General features: G+C 60.0%; 2 protein-coding genes across 5 annotated transcripts in view; one reads left to right on the plus strand and one right to left on the minus strand.

The window, feature by feature from the left end:
- Positions 1-1,239: 1,239 nt before the first annotated feature.
- ECE1 (endothelin converting enzyme 1) lies at positions 1,240-20,459 on the minus strand. Of its 4 annotated transcripts, none has more exons than XM_077311749.1 (18): positions 20,040-20,459; positions 14,634-14,717; positions 10,958-11,099; positions 10,652-10,855; positions 9,525-9,649; positions 9,093-9,239; positions 8,688-8,753; positions 8,129-8,320; positions 6,839-6,981; positions 6,500-6,614; positions 5,979-6,092; positions 5,330-5,506; positions 5,103-5,206; positions 4,016-4,126; positions 3,592-3,659; positions 2,981-3,171; positions 2,438-2,533; positions 1,240-1,841 (listed from the first exon to the last, which is right to left on the minus strand). In XM_077311749.1, the coding sequence occupies exons 1-18, from the start codon at positions 20,124-20,126 to the stop codon at positions 1,665-1,667; spliced, it is 2,343 nt and encodes a 780-aa protein (XP_077167864.1). In that variant the 5' UTR covers positions 20,127-20,459; the 3' UTR covers positions 1,240-1,664. The 4 variants fall into 4 exon arrangements, with proteins under 4 accessions (XP_077167864.1, XP_077167865.1, XP_077167867.1 ...); XM_077311750.1 differs by having other exon boundaries at positions 5,979-6,089; positions 20,040-20,458; XM_077311752.1 differs by lacking the exon at positions 20,040-20,459 and adding an exon at positions 18,912-19,153.
- Positions 15,186-21,344, plus strand: part of LOC143824435 (proproteinase E-like) — a 193,012-nt gene continuing 186,853 nt past the window's right edge. The window contains exon 1 of the mRNA XM_077311755.1: positions 15,186-15,189. The gene's annotated coding sequence lies outside the window, so the exon portion shown is untranslated. The remainder of the gene's footprint in view (positions 15,190-21,344) is intronic.

Consider the following 21,344-nt stretch of genomic DNA (forward strand, 5'->3'; position numbering starts at 1 on the left):
CCGGCAGGCAGCGCCTTCAGCGGCGTAAGGTGCAGTGAGGCCCGCCCTCCCCGGCAGCCCTTTTCTCCAGGGGAGATGAGCAGTAAAACGGGCATCCCGAGGCTGCGCTGAAGCCAGATCCCCAGGGTAGGGGGGGTTTGTGGGGGGTCCTCCAGCAGATATCCTGCACAGACAGGCAGGTCTGTCTCCTTGGGGGGGTGGAATGAATGCAGAGCCAAGCGTTGCTACATGGCTAGACAAATCCAGGGCGGGGGGTGTGTGCACGCCTGCTTACAGTTCCCTCGGCCCCTCCAACGTCACCGGCTTGCCTGAAGAGGGGCCTCTCTGAAAACACGGCTCAGCTGCACTTCCACTTACACCTACCCCCCCCCCCCCCCCAATTCGGCCACACTGTGCAGAGGCAGTGCAGCAAGAGGGGTCCAGGTGCTCCCAGCTTGCTCTCCAGGGCAGGGTTGCCCCAACTGAGCCCTGGTCCCCGGCACAGACCGGCTTCTGCCATCCAGGTGCACAGAGCAACCAGCTCAGATGCAGGACACAAAGACTGTGGAGGGAGGGCCTGCAGAGCTGGGCCTCTGCTCCCGCAGCAAAGCACGGCTGCCCCGGCATGCTCTGCAGTTGCGGCAAAGGAGGAGCGCTTGGCCCAGGGCCAGGCAGCAGCTGGCAGCCCCCGGTCTCTTTGCAAGCACTGGAGCACAGGCCAGGCCGGCTCCCACGTGGACAGCTGCAAAGCTGGAAGGCCAGCATTCAACAGCAGATCCTGGTTTCCCTGGGGGCCCAAGTTCTGTAGGACTCTGCATACTTGCCTGTGGCCTCACTGCCTGCCAGCAGCTGCCCAGGAGAACGGTTTGCCCAAAGGAAGGCAAAGGGGGCATCACACCCCTGCAGCTGGCAACTGGGACCTGCTCCACAGCAGTTGGGCCACAGGAGACATCCCCTACGCTTGGCTCCCAGGAGATGAGCAGGAACCCAGGCTGGCCTCTCCTGCTTCAATCATGCATCAAGAGGGGGCGTAGCTGTGTGTGTGTGTGTGTGTGGGGGGGGAGGACCAACACTCCAGCCCTGTTCCCAAAGCTGGTTGAGCAGCTTATGCAGTAAGTGAGGGGGGGGGCTCAGAATCACACCTGCTCCCTGTCCCAAGCCCCAGCTCATCCAGGTGGGGGACAGAGCATCTAGGCTGTCAATAGATTTGGGAGGACAGGCACATGCACCGGAGAAAGGGCTGACAAAACAAATATACCATGTTTTAACTATATATATATATTATATATATATATATATATATATTTATAGAGATATAAAACTACTTCAATAGATTTTTTCCCTGAAGTTTCCAGTGTTCCACAAGGTTAAAAAGTAGTTTTCCCAAAGTACATCTTGCAACAAGTTTCTGGTAGTGTTTGAAATGAGAGCAACTTGGTTCACTGCCTTTTTTAAAAAAGGTGATTCTCCCTTCAAAATGACAAGAGCCGTGCGAGGCCTGTGCTTTTTCCCCGCACAAAGAGAGCATGAGTCTTTCAGTGCCTGCGGGTGGGGCTCCAGGAGGTGGGCCGGGCAGCTGATTCTGCCTGCGACATGGTGCTGGTCCACCTTGCCCCCGGGTGCTGCAGTCCTGCGCTGGTGCCATGTCTCTTCTGCCTGGTGCTCTGCCTCCGTGTGCACCAAAGTCACCAGACTTCACACTTCTCTCGAGGGTTCATGGGGCAGCCGGCAGGGCACTGGAAGTGCTCCGAGAATGCCCTCGAATTGGAGACTGTGCCAATGACACGGAAGCGGGAGGGGCTATGTGGGTCCGTGATGAGTCCTTCGTGGGAGCTCTCGGGGGTCCGCACAGAACACCAGACCTGGGGAAGGGGGGGAAGAAGAACTTCCTCAAGCAGCAGGATGGCACCTCCAACTCCCTGCACCATGCAGGACGCTCACATCCCAATTGCTCCTCCACTGTCACCTGCCACCCCCTTAAGCCTTCACAGTATCAGCCTCTCCATCAGATGGCTCTCCAGCCTCTGTTTAAAAATTTCCAAAGATGGAGAACCCACCACCTCCGGAGGAAGCCTGTTCCACTGAGAAACCACTATAACTGTCAGGAACTTCTTCCGGATTTTTAGAATTAATTTAATCCCATTGGTTCTGGTCCATCCCTCTGGGGCAAGAGAAAATAACGCTGCTCCATCCTCTATATGGCAGCCTTTTAAATACTTGAAGATGGTGATCACATCCCCTCTCAGTCGCCTCTCCAGACTTTACAGACCAAGTTCCCCCAACCTTTCTTGGTCTCCAAACCCCTCACCAGCTTTGTAGCCCTCCTCACACACAAACAAATATCCTTGCACCCAAGACCAGCCACCCCTCCCAGCCAGAGCTGCAATGGAGCCCCGCGCTGGTGCTGCTGAGGTTTCCACCCCCACCTGTGCCCACGGGAGAGGCTGAAGCCACCCACCTGAGCAAAGCCGACAAAGAACAGCTGGGCGTTGGTGAGGCCAAGGGCCGGCAGCGTCTCCTCCTCCCCGTTTTTCCTCACCCAGTTTTGATAGGCCTGGAGGGACAGAAAGAGCAAAGAGTGGAGTTGCGTTTGGGAAGGGTGGGGCTGCGTGGCTCAGTGGCAGTCAGAGGTCCCAGGGCTGAGCCCCAGCAGCACCTCCCGTGGAGATGACCAGGCTGCGGGGGAGGAGAAAGACCGCTGGGTGCCGGAGAAGACTGGAGAGCGCCTGCCAGTCAAAGCGGGCAAGACTGACCTGGATGGACTGAGGGTCTGACTCAGCAGGAAGTGGCTCCATTTGTGTCCATGTCTCCTTGCTCCCCCAATGTGCACAATGAGAATGAGGAGGAGGAGGGCTTCAAGGGTGCTGCTCTGCTAATACTGCCGTGGGCCATTTCCCCAAGGGGGAAAAAGCAGCCCTGGCTGGTGCCCCACCCAGTGAAGAGCAGCTCCTGAGTAAGTGAGGGAGCAACGGGGGCATGGGGAGGGTGCCCAGCCCCTCACCCGGTAGGCAGCCTTCAGCCCCCCGTTGTCGGCAATGTTCTCCCCCAGCGTGTGCCGGCCATTGATGGCCTCGCGGTTGATGCTGTAGTTGCCATATTGGGCCACCATGCACTCCGCCTGCTGCTTGAAGGCCTCCACCGAGGAGTTTTCCCACCAGGAGCGCAGGTTCCCTTCCTTGTCGTACTCCCGGCCTGGAAAGACCAAGGAGGGAGGGGAACAAGCAGCCAGATCAGCCAGCGCCTCTCTGGGTGGCTTTCGCAGCAGAAGCCCTGGGAGTGGCAACCAGGCTGCCGAGGAGGAAAGGAGCAGCATTGCTGGGTGGAGGGCCCAAGCCACCCAGGCAGAAGCGCCACCCCACCCCAACCCCAAGGCAGGCAGGTATGCACACTGTCCCACTTGCCCTCCCCCCCCCGAGCTCAGCCTGGCCCAGAGACCAGCAGAGGGCACTGAATGGTCAGAGCCACGGATGAGATCGGTAGTCAAGGCTTTGGGACAGCTCAGCAGTTCTTCCACAGGCAGCTGGCCAGCAAGGGAGGCCTTCAGCCCCACAAGCTGGAGGACGCCCCTTGGAAAAAGGGGAAAGGGAAGGGAGAGAAGCACAGGATGCCCACCTTGGTCATCAAAGGCGTGAATCAGTTCGTGGCCCACCACAACCCCAATTCCACCAAAGTTGAGTGCCCTGCAAAAAGGGGGCACAAACCCTCAGCCCTGGGAGGCACAGAGGGCCGATAGAGGCTTCATGGAAACCCCATCCCCACCCCAGGGACGGCTAGCTTCTGAAGGTGGAAGGCGGCCACACATGGCCACAGCAGCAGCCCAGGCTGCAAGGAACTCCTCACCAGGGCCCAGCAAGGAGGGAGCATGCTCTGGCAAGGGGCTGTGAGGGGGGGGGTGTCTCTGGGCTCCTTCAGTTGCTCACCAGCACCCAGGAGTGCTGTAGCAGGAGAGGCAGGAGGCTCTCTCCCGCCCTCCTTCTGCCACACACTCTGTGCAAAGTGCCCGGGTGCCAGGGAAGGACAAGAGGCGCTTACGTACATGGGGGAGCTCTGCGTGTAGAAGGGAGCCTGCAGAATCCCTGCTGGAAAGACTATCTCGTTCTTGGTAGGGGAGTAGTAGGCATTCACGGTTGGGGGTGTCATGCTCCACCTGCAAGAAAGCCACTAACATGGAAGACAATCCACACCCCCAGCAGCCCTGGGACTAGCCGCACCCTTGCCCACCGAATCCACTCCTTCACCTGAGCCCCCTCCTACAGAAAGTGATGGTCTTGGCAGGGCTGGTGTGCTCTCTCACTCTCTCATCTGAAGGGGAAGGGGGAGGAGTAGCCACAGACAGGGAGGGAAGAGGTAGTCCCTGGTGGCTGTACTGGGAAGATACTCAAGGCCTGCCCAAAAGACCGGAAACTCAAGGCCTGCCCACAGGCTGCCAGCCGTAGCTTGGAAGCCAAACCAAGACCCTTCCTGCACTGGGAACTTTGCTGCCCTGGGTCCCGTGTGGGAGCACAAATCCAAGGTGGACGAGGTGCACCAGGCCAAATGCTCCCCCATCTGGGAGCAGGAAGTGAAAGGGCAACCTGCCCCAACTAAAACTCCACCCTGCAGCCTGGCACGAAACCTCCAGTGTGAAAAGGTCCAAGACTAGCCGTCCAGAAACACAAGGGGCATCACCCCGCCCTTTACATCTGCTCCTCTGGCAAGCTAAGAAACCCCGCACCATCTTTGCTGTCCTCCAGGGGGAAGCAGAGACCAAGAATTGGGGGGCAGCATGAAGCTTTGCTATAGCTCTCCCACCCAGCTGGCTGTGCCTTTGCAGGACCCCCCACCCACAGGATCCCTCAGGACCCCCCACCCACAGGATCCCTCAGACTGCCAAACAGCAGTCCCTGTAGCCTGTCCACTGGCAGGCTGCAGCCTTTGGGCTCCCCCCACTCCGGCCAAGGGCAAGGGACCTTTTGTGGAAATACCACTGGACCAGTCCGTAAGTCTGTATTATGGCTACCCCCATTGGCTCTCAAAGCCCGACAGAATGGCCTCTTGGGAGACAGTGCACCTCCAAGCAGCAGGGGTCTCGAGCCCCTGGCCTTGTTGTTCTGGCCAAGAGGACCACTCCCCCTACAACTTACTGATTGCGATTTGGGGGCTTCCGGAGCTGGTCTGCTGTCACGCGGGCAGAGAAGTTGAAGAACTGCATGACGTTTTCGAAGTAGAGGTCAGGAACAGCATCATACTGCCAAGAAGCAAACAGCGTTAGAATATGGGGGGCAATCTAGCCCCCACCCTCCTTACATGCTGCGCGTCAGTGCCCGGATGGCTCTGCTGAGCCCCACCCTCATCTGCTACGCCAGCTCACCTCTGCAAAGACTTTGTCCAGCTCCTTGGGGTCCGCAATGAACTTGGGGTAGCCCACCATGTCGTAGATGGCATCTGCCTTCTCCTTGGCTGCCTGCCGCATCTCCTCGTCCATCCACTCCAGGCCCACCAGGCTCTCCTCGAAGGCCGCCTTAATCTCTGCAATCATTTCTTCCGCCTGGGGAGAGGGACCACAGACATGGCGGTCAGGGATGCAACCAGGTGGGCTTGGCCAGGACATCCCTGCAGGGGAAGCACTCGCTCTCAGCCATGGAGAGCCTTGCGCCACCAAAGAGGGCGCGTCACAGTTGGGCCCCACAACTTGGAGAGCTCCTTGCACACAGCCCCCTGCGTGGTTCTCCAGCACGGGGGAGGCACTGGAAGGCCTGGCTGGGACAGGCTACGGGTCACCCAGAAGCAGCCCCTGAGAGCCTGTGGGCTTTGGAGGGGGGGGGGAAGGGTTGGAAAGCCTTCTCAAGGAGGGAGGGGGTCCAGAGGAAGCCAAAGGCACTCTTGGGACTGGACTAGGGTGGGCTGGAGAGTGGATGGATGAAGACCTCGAATTCCAGAGAATTCTGCAGTGGCAACGTGAAAATACAGCAGACATTTAGGGGTCACAGCTTCCATGAGGAAGCTGTGGGGTCACTTACGGTGGCCTTGCTGTTCTCCGCGAAGGTGGCCTTCACAAACATGGAGCCCAGGGCAAAGCCCAGGCTATTGTCCGTGTCGCTGATGCAGAACTTCCAGCGGGGGAGGCACATCTGCTAGGAGAGGAGAGGAGAGCCACTCTCTCAGGGCCCACCCCCCAGCACACCCGACTCAAGCCCCAGCTCTGCCCCCAGAGTGGTCCCTCGGCAAGACCTGTCTCCTTGGCCTCCCCCATGAGGAGGTGAAAAGGCTGCTGACGACATGGCCGAGTGGGCTCCGGGGCCACCTAATAGGGCTACCTGAGCTGGAATCAGCCGTGTTGGGTCATCTTAGGTATCCAAGACGAGGACCCCAAAGCAAAACACCCTTGCAAACTGGGGAGAGTTTCAGATTCGGGGGAGGAAAGAGAGGAAGATAGCATCTCTGTCCTTTTGAAATTCTAATGGGACCGGAAGCTTGCCCACCAACAGTCAGGCCAGTGGGACCTTCTGCCCGCTGGGTGGTGCCCCTCTCCCCGACCAACCTTCCTCGTCCCATACATGATATCCATGAACTTCTCCTCAGCATCTTGGAAACGCTGGTCCAGAAAGCTGCAGGTCTTCCTCACCAGGTTCCAAATCATGTAGCTATGCAGAAGGCTGGAAGAGACCAGAAGGGTCAGAGCGCCTTTTCCCCCTCTCCAGGGACCCACTGGAAAGAAGGCTCAGCTCTGCTGAAAGCCCCCTCCCCCCCCCAACTCCAGACCTTGGCATCCAGCAACTACACCGCAGCCTCATCAGCGCAGCACCCAGATGCCCCCCACCCACCCAGCAGCAAACACCTACATGATGTGTCCCCTCCTCCTCCTCCTCTGTTGGCTTACCACTTATCTGTGGCAAAGATGAGGTCAGAGATTTGCTCAAGGTACTCTTTGGCATAGACCACCACAGGCTCAGACTTATTGATCTCCACTGGGTAGAAGACGGCATTGAGCAGGGGCATCCAGTCGACAGCAGGAGCCAGGCTCTGGGGAGGGGGGGGGGAGGCAGAGTCAGCTGCTCCTCCCAGAATCACACTCAGGCCTCATTGAGCTGGAAGGATCCTGACCGCCCCCAGCAAATGTACTGGCTGCACCCCCTCCCTCTTATCTCGGGGTTGGTTGGCCACTTTTCGCTTCCTGCCGCTTCAAAACACAGGATGTTACTTCTCAAGTCTTTGCAGCTTGATCTACTGATAAAAGCTGAATTGCTTGCACACGTGTTCAATGAGATCTGAACATGCTGGAAAAGTGGGCAAATGAGAACAAGACGCAGCACAGCATTCTACATCTGGGCCACAACAATGAGAAGCATGCATATTGGATGGGAGAGACACTTCTGGGTAGCAGTGGGTGTGTGAAGGCGGTCTTGCGGTACTTGGGGACTTTAGATTAAATATGAGCAGACAATGTGATGCGGCGGTAAAGAAGGCCAATGCCATTTTGGGCTGTATCAACAGAGGCCTCACAGCAAAATCGCAAGATGTCATAATTCTCCCGCATGCTGCACAGGACCTGGAGTCCGGGGGACAGTTCTGGAGGCTTCACTTGAAAAAGGACGTGGACAGAATTGAGAGGGTGCAGAAGAGAGTGAGGAGGATGATTCAGAACCTGGGGGCCAAGCCTTAGGAGGAAAGGCTGAGGGGCTTGGGAATACTGGGAGGATTGCTCTCACTAAACTGCTGAAAGGTTGTCAACTGGAGGAAGTTAGAAGATGCTTCTTGTTGGTAGCAGACGATAGGACCCACAGTAATGGGTTTGAATCACATGGAGGATGGGGTTGGCTACACATCAGGAAGATATTTTTCCCAGTCTGAGTAGTTCAGCAGTGCAATGGACTGCCTGAGAAGGTGGGGAGCCCCCCCCTCCCTGGCGGTCTTCAAGCAGCAGCTGGACAGATCCTTTTGGATGCTTGAGGCTGACCCTGCACTGAGCAGGGGGTGGGACTAGATGGCCTGCATGGCCCCTTTCCACAATAAGGTTCTATGAGCTGGGAATGCCCACAGAGTGGGCGGCTATCACTGCATTCTCCCAGGATCAGCAGCCTGTCAGATATTGGGGGGGGGGGACTAGATTGGAAGTGGACCAGCTGCTGTCCAGCCCCCCTCCAGCCCCCCAGATCCTGGGGCTCCCCACCTTGAGGTCCCCGGCTGTCATTTTATGATAGATGGCCTCCTCATCCCGCCGCTTCTCCTGGGGCATGGTGATATTGGCCAAGGCAGTCTCAAAGTCCAGGATCTGCTGCATCTGCAGCCGCACCGCAGCCTCATCGTGCCCCCCCACCAGCATGCCCAGCTGCACCATGAAGTTTAGGTACCCTGCAAGCACCTGGATCGGGGGCAGGGGCAGGGAAGGAGAGAAGAAAGCGACATGGGTGTCTGTTGACCAACAGGCTGTGAAGCTGCCCATGCTGGAGCTCCGGAGGAAAGAGGCCTCCCACCCCCACGCTTCGGGCACCCAGCCTCCTACAGAACCCTGGCAGCAGCTACTCAGATGTATTTGTGGCCCTGCAGACGTAGGATGTCACAGTGCCAGCCGGCCAGGCAGATTCTCACATGTGCCCTGGCCAGCGTTGCTCCTGGGGCAAGGCGTGGCAGAGATGCACGTGCAGAGTCACACACCTGCCCCTCTTGAGGCGACGGCCAAGGAGGCGTGAATCCCCGGGCCTGTGCAGGCACCAGAGAATGGGACTTGCCTTCTCATTCTGGGTTTTGTTCAGATAGTTGTCCCTGGAAGGCAGGCCCAGGCCTGACTGGTCCACCTGAGGAGGAGAGAGACAGCTGTCCAGGACAGGCCCAGCGGCAAAGTCACCCAGGCCCTCACAGTCCAGGCAGGCAAGTCCTGCTGCCCAGAAGGGGTGCGCACTGCCCCACCGTCTGCCCTGCTGTTTTGCTCTGGACCCCAGAGGACATGTGGGGGCTTCCCTTGTGGCGGCCTAAGCAGCGGGAGCATCCAGCCCCCATCACCCCGAGAGCGGATTTAAACCTGGGTCTCCCTAATTTTTGCCATCTAACCACAAGGGCCAAAGAGGGGCTGCCCAAGTAATGCACGTGCGCGCACACACACACACACACACACAGGCCTCACCCCCTCCTCTCACCTGAATGACGTTGCTGCTGGAGTTTTTGGAGTCAGCGCTGATGTACAGGGAGAAGAAGGGCGAGATGTGGTAGTGGGCAGCCAAGGCCAGCAGGGTCCGGTTGAAGCTGTCCTCCTCCCAGGGGCCAGTGACATTCCAGCCCCCCAGCTACAGGGAAGGAACAGCAAAAAAGCCCCCCCCCCATAAGCACATGGCATCACACAATTGCACCCTTCAAGAGTCCAATGGGCAGGGCCACCCCCCGGCTGTGTTTGAAAAGTGTCCCCCCCTCCTGCCTGGGGGTCCAGCTCACTTTTCTCCTCCCTCCTGCCACAGCCCCAAAGAGGAACACGTGGACCACCCATCCCCCGAGGGGCTGCATGAGCAGACAAGGGGCCAGTCCGTCGTCTCCCCCCAAAGCAGCTCCTGCCTTCCTCTAGAGCAGAGCCGTACCTTCCGGATGAGAGCCATCAGGGGTTCTGCCTTCAGCTCCTCGATCTTGGTCTCATTCATGCAGGACTGGTAGTAGCGCTGGGCCTTGAGCTCTGCCTCGCTCTGCCGGCCGGCCGTGGCATTCTCTGCACGGAGTTGTGCCAAGTCAGAGGGCCCCCTTGCCTCCCTGCGGCAGAGAGCTGGCTCCTGCCACCCACCCCACCCCACCCCCTCCGCACACACACACACACGCACTCCGGGGCACAGACAGAAGAAGGGGAGGCCCACAGAGGGGACCCTTCTGGCCTCCAGCTTCAGACCTGTGATGTTCCGAACCTGTTTCCTGCCCAGCAGGTTGAAGCTGCACTACCCGGCTGTCAGGAAAGGCTGGGAAGAGGGAAGGAGAGCCAAAAGCTTCCCCTTCTGGGTGATGAATGTGGGAAAGCCTGCCCCTTGCCTAGGAGGCTTTACAAAATCAGCCCTGGTCACATCTCGGGGGGCAGCCCGACAGCTCAATGGAGCCTCCCCATTCAGAGGCAGTATACCTCTCGGTGCCAGATGCAAGAGAGAAGCAGGGGTGATGGACTCATCTGTGCCCTGATGGAGGCTTCCCAGTGGCCAACAACCTCCTCTGTCAGAGGGAGTCCAGCTCTGCATGCGGGGGGGGGGGCAGCGGGGGAAGGCCTCGGCCTCTGAGGCTGCTGGGCTACTGGCCGGTCACCGCTGATCCAGAGAGCCAGAAGCATCCTTTGCCAAATAAAACTGGAAAGGGGTGGTACAGTTGAGAGCAGGCCAGCCTGAGAGTGAGGGGGCCAGCCAAGGAGCCCCATGCTCCCCCCCCCTGCCCCGCAAAGAGATGACAATCCCAAGAGAGGCAGCCCAGCCAGCTCCTGCAGGCTGCACAAGAGGGAAGGGCAGAAGAGCAGGAAGACCTGAGAGGGGGCATCGGAAGCACAGCCAACACCCCCTCATGAGGCCTAAAGCCCCTGGCTGAACCGCTCTGGAGGCCAAGGTGGGGAAAGGCAGAAGGGGCCGGCTGTGTGCTGTGGGGCAGGAGCCTGGGAGCTCCCAGGGAATGTCAACATGCACCTCCCCCCCCCACTGGGCCTTTTTGGTGGGGATGGGGTGACGTCTGGCCCCCTTCTCACCCAGAAGGTGCTTCAAGACCACTTGGTTGTGCTCCCACAGCTTGTTGAAGGTGCCCCAGCGAGAGTGGCCGTCCGGCAGGGGGTTGGCCTTGATCCAGCCGCCACACGCATAGCGGAAGAAGTCCTCGCAGGGGTCCACTGTCTGGTCCAGAGAGCTCAGGATGGCGCTGGTCACCGAGATGCAGGATTCGGTCAGGCAGGGTCCTGGAGCAGGGAGGGAGGAAGAAGGGCTCCGGTTAGGTGGCGCCAAAGGTGTGAGGAGGGCAAGCAGCCCCAGGGATCGGGGGGGGGGGGCGGCAGACTCACGGGTTTGGTACTGGAGGAGCAAGATGGAGATGCAGAGCAGGAGGCTGAGCCCCAGAGCCCCCACCAGGGCCAGGAGGGACCTCTCCAGACGCGTCCGCTCTACCCAGCAGCTTTTCCTGCTGCCTGAGCTGTGAAAATCCACCTGGGGAGAGAGGCGGGAAACAGGTCTCGGGCTGCTGTGCCCAGCGGGGATCTCGGCGTTTGCCAGGAGGAGGGACTCCCTGGGAGAGGCAGAGGGGCCAGGCAAGCAGAGCGGAAGAGCAAAGCTCCACAATCCAAGGCCCCAGGAGGAGGAGGAGGAGGCGGAAGGGCGGCAGGAAGCGCCAGAGAGGCCGAGGCAGGCAAGGAGGGCCAGAGAACATCCCCTTCCAAAATGGGTGGGGTCTGCAGCACTGGACAGATGGCCACAGCTCCGCACTCCACCCGCTCGCAGGTACTCCCATTGCCCCAAAGGGTGCTGGCATCCCTTGCGGGGGGAGCGTGAAGCACCCAGCCCTGCCCTGCTTGGGAGGTCCTGAGCAGCGGTGGGGCTGGCACGACACAGCAGAGCCACCGCTGTGGCAGGAATCTGTGGTCCGCTGTTCCTGCTGAGGCTCGAGGCAGATTACACAAAGAAACACAGCGCCCCAAGAATGCTATGTGACAGCACAGGATGACACAGAGAGGAAACTGCATGGGAAAACCACGCTGGCCCGCCAGAACGGAGGACAACGCCAGAAACACAGTGTAATCAGCACAATTAGGGCAGCACCAAGACCCAGCCAGGGCAGGCACACAAGTTGCCCGACACACACACACACCCTCGTTGTGCCTCATGGGATGCTCCAAGTAGAAGAGGAGGCTTCTAGCAGGGGAGTCTCTAGGAACCCTCCCACTTCTAAACCCCCAGAACAACATTGTCTTAAGTGTGGAAAGCAGAGTTCCTTTTTTTGGGGGGGGGGGGGCAGCTGCCCAGCCTGCTGCCCAGTTGGCCTCCTACCACCCAATTGTAGCGAAGGATTGGGGGGGGGGGCAGCTGCAGTTTCCTGTGCCTGCCAAAGTTTTGCGCACAACGACAAGGCAATGGTAGGACTGGCTTCCCGCAGGCGCCCTGGCAGGAAGCAAGAGACAATTGCAGGAAATGGAGCTGAAGCAGACCCAGAGGAGCCCTCCTCCCTCGCCAACAAGATGCCAGGGATCAAATCCCACCCACCTCCCTGCTTCTTCTGCTGCTGTTCCCCAAAGGGAACACCCTGGATTTCAGCAAAGGAGCAACTCAACTCACAGCCCCTGAAGGACCCTTCCCTGGGGAAGCTATAGGAAGGCGATGCTCCAGGCCCCTCCCACAGCAGGCTGCTGAGAAGCCAGCAGCAGGTTTCCTGTCTTGAGAGCAGCAACCCGCCCAGTGACTGCAGAAGCCCCCCAGGCTCACCTGCCAGGTTCCTTCCCACTCATGCCTGTCAGTCTTGGGGTACTGCCACTTAGGACTGAAAGGGAGATTCCAAGGGCAGCTTTCCCAATGAGGCAAGGAAAGCCACCACCACCCTGACCCGGAAGCAGGAGAAGCGGAGGCTGCTGGCGGGGAAAGGAGCAGAAACTGCAGTCCAAGAAGAGGAGAAGGCGAGGCTCCGGCTCAACCTCAGCAGCTCTGCTTACAGGCGCCTGGCCAGCTGGTGCTGTAGGAATCTTTCCACTGCCAGAGCTTCCGGCCTGCTGCTGCCAGCAGAGCAGACAATCCTGGGCTCGATGGAGGGGGAGGTCCTCCTCCAAGGAGGTCACCCTCACGAGCCTGGGGCATATCGGTCAGCAGACATGTCATGATCTTTGGCCACAGGGACCGAGGGACTGGGCTCCTGGGAGGAGCTGGCGGGCAGAAAGCAGCACAGAACCAACCCTGCATTTCCATGGAACATTGTAAGGATTGAAAGATGGTGTTGAGTTGCTCCCCCCCCCCCTTTACAGGAGGGAATAAAGGTTTGTATGCAAAGAACCAATATTCTTTTCCCAGAACTTTAGAAACATTCAGCTAATATATTCCATTTGAAAACCTCATTCATTAATACTGGTTTCCTTTGGGCACACAGGCAAGCTTGACGTAACTTCTGTCATTTGTCTGCTGCCTGCACACACCCCTTTCTTTTTAGCCAAAGCGGACCAAGCTCTGGTGGTCGTCCAGGCTCCCTCCTGACCCATTTTCAGCCTGTCCTCAAGAGATTCCCTGGGCAACAAGCAGAATGTTCCTGTGGCAGCTGCAGCAAGATTTGGCCTGCATAGAACCTCCCTCCGGTCAGGAGCACCTGGCCTTTTGCATTCCACTGTCCCAAGTGCCTCCCACCACCAGGAATCCATGGCCCCCACCCTGGAACAGTCCACAGGCTGTAGCACTTTTTCTCCGAGATGTTCCTTTCTGCTTCTTTCCCCATGTTTCACCATCCCACATTAGCCAGAATTTCCCTTACCTGGATGATGTAACCCTGGCTCTGTGACCCCAGAGGAGCCCCACTCAGTGTCTGAGACTTGCTCTGCCCTTAGAAAAGGGAAGCAGTCCAAGTTCATCACCCCAGAGTTTCCCATCTGTCTCTGTATGTTATCCCAAAGTCTCTTGGCCCAAAGAAGGAAGTCTCCTCTATAGATCCTAGACGGTCTGCTATTCCTGCTATAGGCTGGCACATCCGATTTAAATTAATGTGCTATCTTATTCATATCTCAAACTTTATTGATCTTGATGATATCAATGTTAGGCTCTGGAGGTAACAATACATATTTCTAACATCCAGTGCTTCGTAGATGGTTTATTAGTGCTGCTAATATGTGGATGTTTCTTATTTTATTACCAATATATACTAATTCTAATATTGTTCTGCTGGCCACATTAGTCATAAACCTTTGGATTTGATGTAATAAAATTGTTACTAGTATTTAACTCTTGGAGTTTAATATGTATTACTTTAAGAAGTTTAAAGGTTAGTTTTTTGTTTAAAAAGGAGCAAGTAGATGTTCTGCCTTTTCAATACATGTGTATAAATCTAATGGTCATTTTTGCCATCTGGGAGACGGGGGGGGGGGGGCTGATACAAGAGAACGTTGCTGTTTGCAGCTCTGACACTGTTTGCTTGAGGAAACAAGGCATTTGGCCAAATAGTATAATGTTACACCTGTAAGTATTCCTCCAGAGCCCCAGTCTTCTACCTGGCAGGCACAAGGTCTTGGGGTCCTGGGGGAAGGCTCTCAAGAGGCAAATTGCCAACCAGACTTCTGTTGCCATCAGGCCCAGGGGCAAGCCCACTCTGGTGATACCAGCTCCCCCCCCCCCGTAGCCATGTGATGGGGTGGGCATGGAGGGCAGCACCCAGAACTCCATTCTGGAGAGGCAGGCAACCCCCCCCCCCCTTCCCCTCCAACAGGGGAGGCGCCTTTGCGGGCACAGGCAATCATTCCCAGGCGCCGCTGCAGGCCTCCATCTGTTCCAAGCCGGGGAGAGATTTATCAGCCTGTTCCCACGGAAGGGGGGTGGGGGTGGGGAGCAAGGGGGACGGCGTGTTCTCCACGCGGAGCCGCCTACAAGCCTGCCTGCCGGCCTGCCCGTCGCTCGGTCCCCCTCCTGCAGAGCCGGAACAAGGCGACCCTGTGCCCACTGGGCCGGCTGGCGGGTCTGGGAGGCCGAGGCGGCAGGGGAGCGCCCCCGGGCCCGCCTTACCTGGACGCCGTTGGGGTAGCCCTCGCCGTCCGCCGCGTCCACCAGCTCCTCCTCGTCCAGCGTGGCCCGCTTGTAGGTCGACATCTGAAAGGCCAAAGGCACGACGGACGCCCTGAGCACCTCCATGCCCCGTCCCAGCAGGAGCAGGAGCAGGAGCAGGGGGGAGGGGGCCGGCCCCCTCCCCGCCCCTCCCCGCCTGGACCCTCGGCTCCGGCCGCGTCCCGCCCCCCCGCCCCCCCCGCGAGCAGGAGCCCCAGCGCAGGCCGGCTTCGCCCGCTGCCTCCCCCGGGCCGGAGCCCCGCCCCGCCCCGAGCGGCCAGCCCCCCGCGAACTTTCCACGAGTCTGAGCCGGGCGTGCCCTCGATGGCACCGGCCCGGCCGGCGGCCCCATGCAGAGAGCCGAAGAGCGGGCAGGCCGCCTTTGCTTCCGGCGCTGCAACCCTGCCACGGAGGGAGACGGGAGCCCCCCGCAGCCGCCCGGCCGCCACGGGGGGGAGGGGGGGAAGAGGTATGTGCTCAGCCCAGTCCAAGCCACACTGTCACCCCTGCGGTGGGCCATCCCCCAGGGCAAGGGGCCCACTGCCCCACGCAGCCACTGAAGGCTTTGCTCCAATGAGCCCAGCTCGGCAGAGCCCCCTCCCCCAGCGGGTTCGGCCAGCGGGGAACAAGGAGGACTTCTTTGGCCCCCGCTGAATCTCTTGCCTTTGACCGATTGCAAAAGGATAGCCTCAAGGCAAGGCAAGAAGGACATTCAAAAGGGAGCTGGAAGGGAGGCCTCTGGCCAGCCAAAGGATGTACTCATGAGAGAGTTGGATGTCTCTGAAGGAGGCAGCGAAAGGAGAGAGGAAGGCGATGGCACCTGGGAGCTACAGGGATGCTGACGGCAAGGCCAAATCTGTGGAGTGATAGGCAGGCGCCATAGAGATCTCCCTCCGCACAGGCCTGGCAAGAGACAGGAACCAGGAACCAGGCCAGAGCAACAGGGAAGGGCAGCAGGGTGGGTGGTGCAGGCCGCAGCAGGTGGACACCCTTCACACCACCGGGAGAAACCAGACCATAGCTACGAGCCCTGGAGCTCCAGTCCAGGGGTGGGGGTGAGGTGGGCAAGCCTGACCTGAAGCACAGGCCTGAAGCACCCCGTGCCAGACATTGCACTTCTTAATTTGGGGAGGGGAGCAGCATCCCATGGCAGGGGAGTCAAACTAAACCATCTTATTTGCTGGAGTCCTTTGCTACCATTTGTTTGTGGCCCAAGCAGACCATTAACGGGAGGTGGTCCTCGTGTTGCAGCTGACGGAACCCCAATGTGAGTCCAAAGGCACCTTGAAGACCAACATAGTTTCATTCAAGGGGTGACCTTTCCAAAAGCTCACCCCTTGAACAAAGTCTTAAAGGAGCCTTTAAAGTGACACACTTGCCGTTCTGCTGCTTCAGACCAACACGGCGACCGCATATTGGCCAACATTCCTTCCTACAGGAGATGCACCTCTGTGTTCAGAGGAGGGGAGCAGTGGCTCTCCAGACTTCCAGGGACTACAATTCCCAGCACATGCTAGCAGGAGTCCATGGGACTTGTAGTCCATGGATATTTGGAGAGCCATGTTTTGGCCACCTCTGCTCTAGATGATAACAGGGTGTAACACTCCCTGCATGATCCTGGGTTGCCCTTTTCCTTTTCTGAGATGCAGCAACCAAGCGTGTAACCAGCATTCCTCATGTAGCCACACCACACAGCGCTACAAGGCCATGATTATTTTTGCGCTGTTCCGTGGAACCCTGCCTTCCCCCAGTGGGGACCCAATACAGCTCACATCATTCGCCTTGCCTTCATTGGGGAATGTGTCAATACAGACTGGTATCCCCATACCTATGTGAGCCTATGGCCAGTATTATACTATTAATATATATAAGGACTTGTCACTGATGAAAGAACTGAAAACGGAGATTACCTGGATTCAGTTTTGACAGAAGTCCTAAAGAATAAAGAAGCAAGGAAAACCACAAAAACAGGACATTTTTCTTTATCATATTGCCAGTGGATAGGTCTGTTTCTCTCTGTTTGCTTTAATTATTAGACTGTCCTTGTTATACTCTTGTATGATCATGGGGCTCAGCCAGACCCCCCTGCCCTCGCCTGGCCAAGATCCATGCCACAAATGTAAGCCAGCTGCCCCTGGGAATCACTCCTGGAGATGCTTGGGAACTTGGCTTGTCCCCTAGAAGTATCAGGAGGGGGGAAGCACCACACAGACAGCCCCCGGCCTTCCCCCAACCAGGAGAAACTGGATCAGCGCGCTTAGCCCAGGGAACTCTGCTGAACTCCGAGCTGGGTTGTTTTCTCGGGGGAGCCACGTGGCCAGCCCACAGGAGTCTCGAAGGAGGGCAGCAGGCCAGGCTGATGGGGGGCAGGCACAGGGACCCCACCAAACCTTCCGGCTGAGCCATGGGCCTAGCTCAGCCGCTTCTAACCCCAGTGGCTCAAACACCAAGAGGTCAAGAAAGGCTGCTTCCCCCTCGCCCATGCCCCCTCGCTCTGCCTCCCCCCAACACTTGCTCTTCTAGTGCCCCCCCCCGCCCTTCCGGAGAGAGATGCAGACGGGGCCCCTTGCAGGGAAACCAGCCGCAGGGCGTGAGAGCGCAGAGGACAACAGGCCACAGGAGCCTGTCCCGAGAGGCGCCTCCCACGCCCCAGCGCCCCGCCCCAGCAGAGACCCTTCAGCAAATGCGGGGCAGCCTCTCTCCTCCCTCCCTCCCAAGCAGGCAGGAAACGCTTGCCGGGCACAGAGGCCCCGGGAACCGGGAGGCGCTCATGCCCCGCCTCCCACTCCCTCGAGCCGCAGAGGCGGGGGGTGTCTGACATGCTCCCCCCTTCCCACCGAATCATTCCCCCTGCTGAACGATCTGGACGTTTGCTGGGCTGGGCTGTCCCCTTTCCAGCCAGGACATTCTGGCCAGCTTGCGGAGGGGAGGGGGGAGGAGGAGGAGGAGGAGGAAGAGGAGGGGGCTTGTTTGAGAAGCCAAGCCAGCAATGAGCCCCCTCTGCCCCCTGCTGTAACCCCAGCCAACCGGCTGAAGGGCCAGTGCAATAGATAGCTTCCCCCCCCCACACACACACACTCCCCCCAGGTCCGGACAAACTGAACACACGAGCTTGTATCCCGAAGGGAGGCGGAGCGGCCTGCCCTCAGCCGCGTGCAGGTCTGTAGGCCGCCCAGGGAGACAAAGGCCATGGGGGGCGGGGAGCGCCTGGGGCCCACCGAGCAGGGGGGCAGGTTGCACCACACACAAGCATCTGAACGCACAACTGTCTGCAGGTAAACCAGACGGGACATGTTCCGCCTGACAGGACCACAAAGAGCAGCAGGAAGAGCTATTCCGGGCGGTTAACACCCCCCCCGACACACACACACACACACACCCCAGAAAGGTGCGCCAGACTGGAATGCGAGCAAGAACACCGGCGCTGAGCGGCAAGGCTCCGTGGGGCGGGCGTGGCCCAGGAGAGGGGGAGGCCCTTCGGCCAGAGAGCGCCCCAGGCCTCACCTGCTGGCAAGGCCGGGAGGCTGCGGGCGCATCAAAACACACCTCGGTGGAGCGCTTGGCCAGGGGGCCGGCCACAGGGCTGTCTGCTGAGAAGGGGCGGGGGAGCCTTCCAGGAGGAGCCTGGCCAGCCACAGCCCCCCCCCCGCCTCCCCTGAGCTGTCCTGGGCTTTCCCTCCCCCCGCTCCTGCCCAAGGGCCCCCCACCCAGTCACTTGCCCTTGTGTTTGCCACCCCATAGGCCCCAGGCCCCTGCTCCTGAGCAGGGATGGCGCCCGCGGGCGCCCATGGCCTGCCGCACTCTCTCCCGTTACTCCCCCGGCCCGGCCCGGCCGCCCCCTTTGCCAGCTCCTGGCTTGCTGCCCACAGGCCGCCCGCTGAGCTCATCACACATGCTTGCAACCGTGGGGCAGAAGACGCCGCCGCCTCGGCGCAGGGGCCCCGGGAACCAAGGCCCCGAAGTGAGGCGCCGCGGCCGGAGCCCCGGGGCCCCAGGCAGGCCGCAGCCCGGCGGGCGGGGGGCAGAGGGGGACGGAGGCGGGCCTCGCCGGCGCAGAAGCCGGGAAGCCCCCCTGTCGGCCTGGGCCGCCCACCCCGCGCGGGGAGGACGAGAATCCGCGGCGCGCTCCCCCCCCCCCCGCCGTTCCGGGACGCCCCAACTGCGCCCCCCCCTCCGCCTCCGCTCCGGCCGCCGCCAGCGCCCAGGCAGGCCCGTCGGAGCGGCGCCCTCCGCACTCACCATGGCCGGGCCGCTGCCTGCCTGCCTGCCTGCCTGCGTCCGCCTGCCTGGGCCGAGGGACGAACCCGCCTGCCGCGAGCGGCCGAGGCGTTGTCGGGGAGGCGGGCTCTCCTCGTCCTCCTTCCCTCCCTCCGCTGCCGCCCACGAGCCCCCGGGGGGAGAAGGGGGAAGGCCCGCCCTCTGAGCGCGTGCAGAGCGCCGGGCAGCTCCACCGGCCCCCTCCCTCACGCTCCTCCGCCAGCCGAGCCCTCCTCCCAGGGCGGGCGGGCCGGCGGGGAGGCTGCCCAGGGGGTGGGCGAGAGGAGGACAGAGAAAGGGGAGGGGTCCTGGGCCGGGCACAGCCCCTTCCCTGCCCTCCCGTGGCCTCTGCAGTGCCCCTCCTGCCCTCTCGGCCCCTCAGGGGGGCACCCCCCCTCCCTCCCTCCCTCCCTCCCAGCAGGCCGGCCCAGAGGCCTTGTGAACATCTTGTGCAGGAGGTGAGGTTGCTGACTGGCTCTCTGCTGGGGTCCAGTCACACCCTCCACACACCACCCCACACCCACCCAAGTCAGTGGGTCTGCCTTGTGTCCTGTGGCCAGGAGCCCCTTTGCTCTCCTGGTCCCAGCCAGCCAGAGGGCTCTGAGGAACCCAGGGCCCCCTCCCTCCCTCCCTCCCTCCCTCCCTGGCGGCCTCTCCCCAGGGTCCCCCGGCAGTGAGGTCAGCAGCAGACATCTTGCCCGAGGTGCTGCGCTGACCACCTTCGAAAAGCCTCGGCCCAGGAGTGCTCATGTCTTTCCCAGCTCCCCCCAGGGGGTCACTAGCCTGGGCATCTGGGAGCTCCCGGAGGGCCCCGTGGCCCAAGCTCGGTGGGGCTGTGCCAGTAGCCTGGCAGTGGGACGGAGGGAGAGGGGGCAGCTGACCAGCCTCTCTGTCAGAGACCGGAGCTGGGATCGGTGGGGAGGTGGGCAGGCCTTTCCCGCCTGAGCGAAAGGCTCGGCTTCCTGGGGTGCCCTCACGATCCCTCCCTGGGGTGCCCTTTCCCTGGGGTGCCCTCCTTTCCTGGGATCCAGAGAGAGCCCCGCTGAGGGAGCTGCCGACACCCCCAGAGAGCTCTCTGCTGAGATCCCTGGCCCCAAAAGCACGTCTTACCTCAGCCAGGGCCCGAGCCTGCTCCATCCAGGTGGAATGGGCTCCTTCCACTGGGCCTGCCAAAGGGAGCTCTTCCGCCGGCACCATCTACTGGTCCTGGGCCGCCTCGGACCCTTCCCCGCAAGCTCTGAGCTGACCCACTGTGGCACCGTTAACATGTTAATGTTGTTCAACCAGCACTGTTAGCACTGTGGTTTATCCCACGTCGTTGTTATTTTATGCCGTCAGCCGCCCTGACCCGCAGGGGAGGGTGCTCTATAACAATCTAAGAAGTAACTACAATAAAATGAAGCGACTCGTTTGGATGCCAGTTTGGGGGAAGCTGTGGCCCTGGCAGGCAGCAGTCCGCTTGGCGCTGGGGCTCCAAGGCTGGCCAACGGGACACCTGAGCCTCTGCCTGGGCAGGCAGACCGTCCAGGGGCTGGAGGGCTTAGCCGGACCGCCACCCTTTTGGGTCTTCTGCCCAGAGGCGGTGCCCACAGCAGCCAATTAACACAGCGAGCACAGGCTCTCTGGGCGGGGTCGGTGGGGCAGCTGCTGTGTGCCAGACAGGCTAATGTGTAACCCGAGGGGCATGTTCCTTCCCACCACCGGGCGGGTGCGCCTTGATCCTCTCCCCCCTCCAGCCTGGAAACGGGCTGCAGCTGTTGGGGGGGGGAGCACTGGGTCTAGCTGCCCCAGGCCGTGTCCTCGTGCCCCACTGGGCTCCTCACCCACCATGCTGGAACTGAGCCAGCTGCCCCAACAGCAAAACTCCCAGCCACCTGGTGGTTCCCTCCCCAGGAGTTCAATCATTAATCCTTCCTCAGCACCTGACGGCTTCCCCAGGGCTGGACTTTGAGCCCTGCACAAGCCCGCCGGCTTGGGGCTTCCTCCCACCCATCCCACCCCATCCCTTGGGACTCACCAGACACTGCTCATGGGGCTGCCAGCTTAAAGGCTGTTCCTGGCTGCAGTGATGCCGGAGGAGACTGGGATGCTGTGGGTGTGTGGAGGGGGTGTGCTGATAGCAAGGGAGGGGATGACCTAGAGTTGAGATTTGGGGATGGGAGGTTTAGGGGCCTCTGAGGGGGGCAGCATGCCTAAGAGAACACCTCCCAAAGCAGCCATTTCCCCCAGAAGAATCAATCTCTGCAGTGGGGAGACCTGTTCAGGCCCCACCTGGAGGCTTGGAATGAATGGGCTACATGGCGTGGGTGGAAAACCATTGCAAACCATGAGAGGCAGACAATAACTGAATATATTATTTCAATATTTCATAATCTTTCAAAATGAATGAAGCAGAGTTACAGAATTAAAGAAAAT

The sequence above is a fragment of the Paroedura picta genome, chromosome 15, assembly GCF_049243985.1.
Source record: "Paroedura picta isolate Pp20150507F chromosome 15, Ppicta_v3.0, whole genome shotgun sequence".
Lineage (NCBI taxonomy): Eukaryota > Metazoa > Chordata > Lepidosauria > Squamata > Gekkonidae > Paroedura > Paroedura picta.

Coding starts and splice junctions, on each gene's coding strand:
- ECE1 (XM_077311749.1), bottom strand. CDS start 20,126: ATGGTGCCGGCGGAAGAGCTCCCTTTGGCAGGCCCAGTGGAAGGAGCC. Junction 5,207..5,329: donor TGGACAAAGTCTTTGCAGAG/GTGAGCTGGCGT, acceptor GCTTCTTGGCAG/TATGATGCTGTTCCTGACCT. Junction 3,172..3,591: donor TCACGCCTTTGATGACCAAG/GTGGGCATCCTG, acceptor TGGTCTTTCCAG/GCCGGGAGTACGACAAGGAA.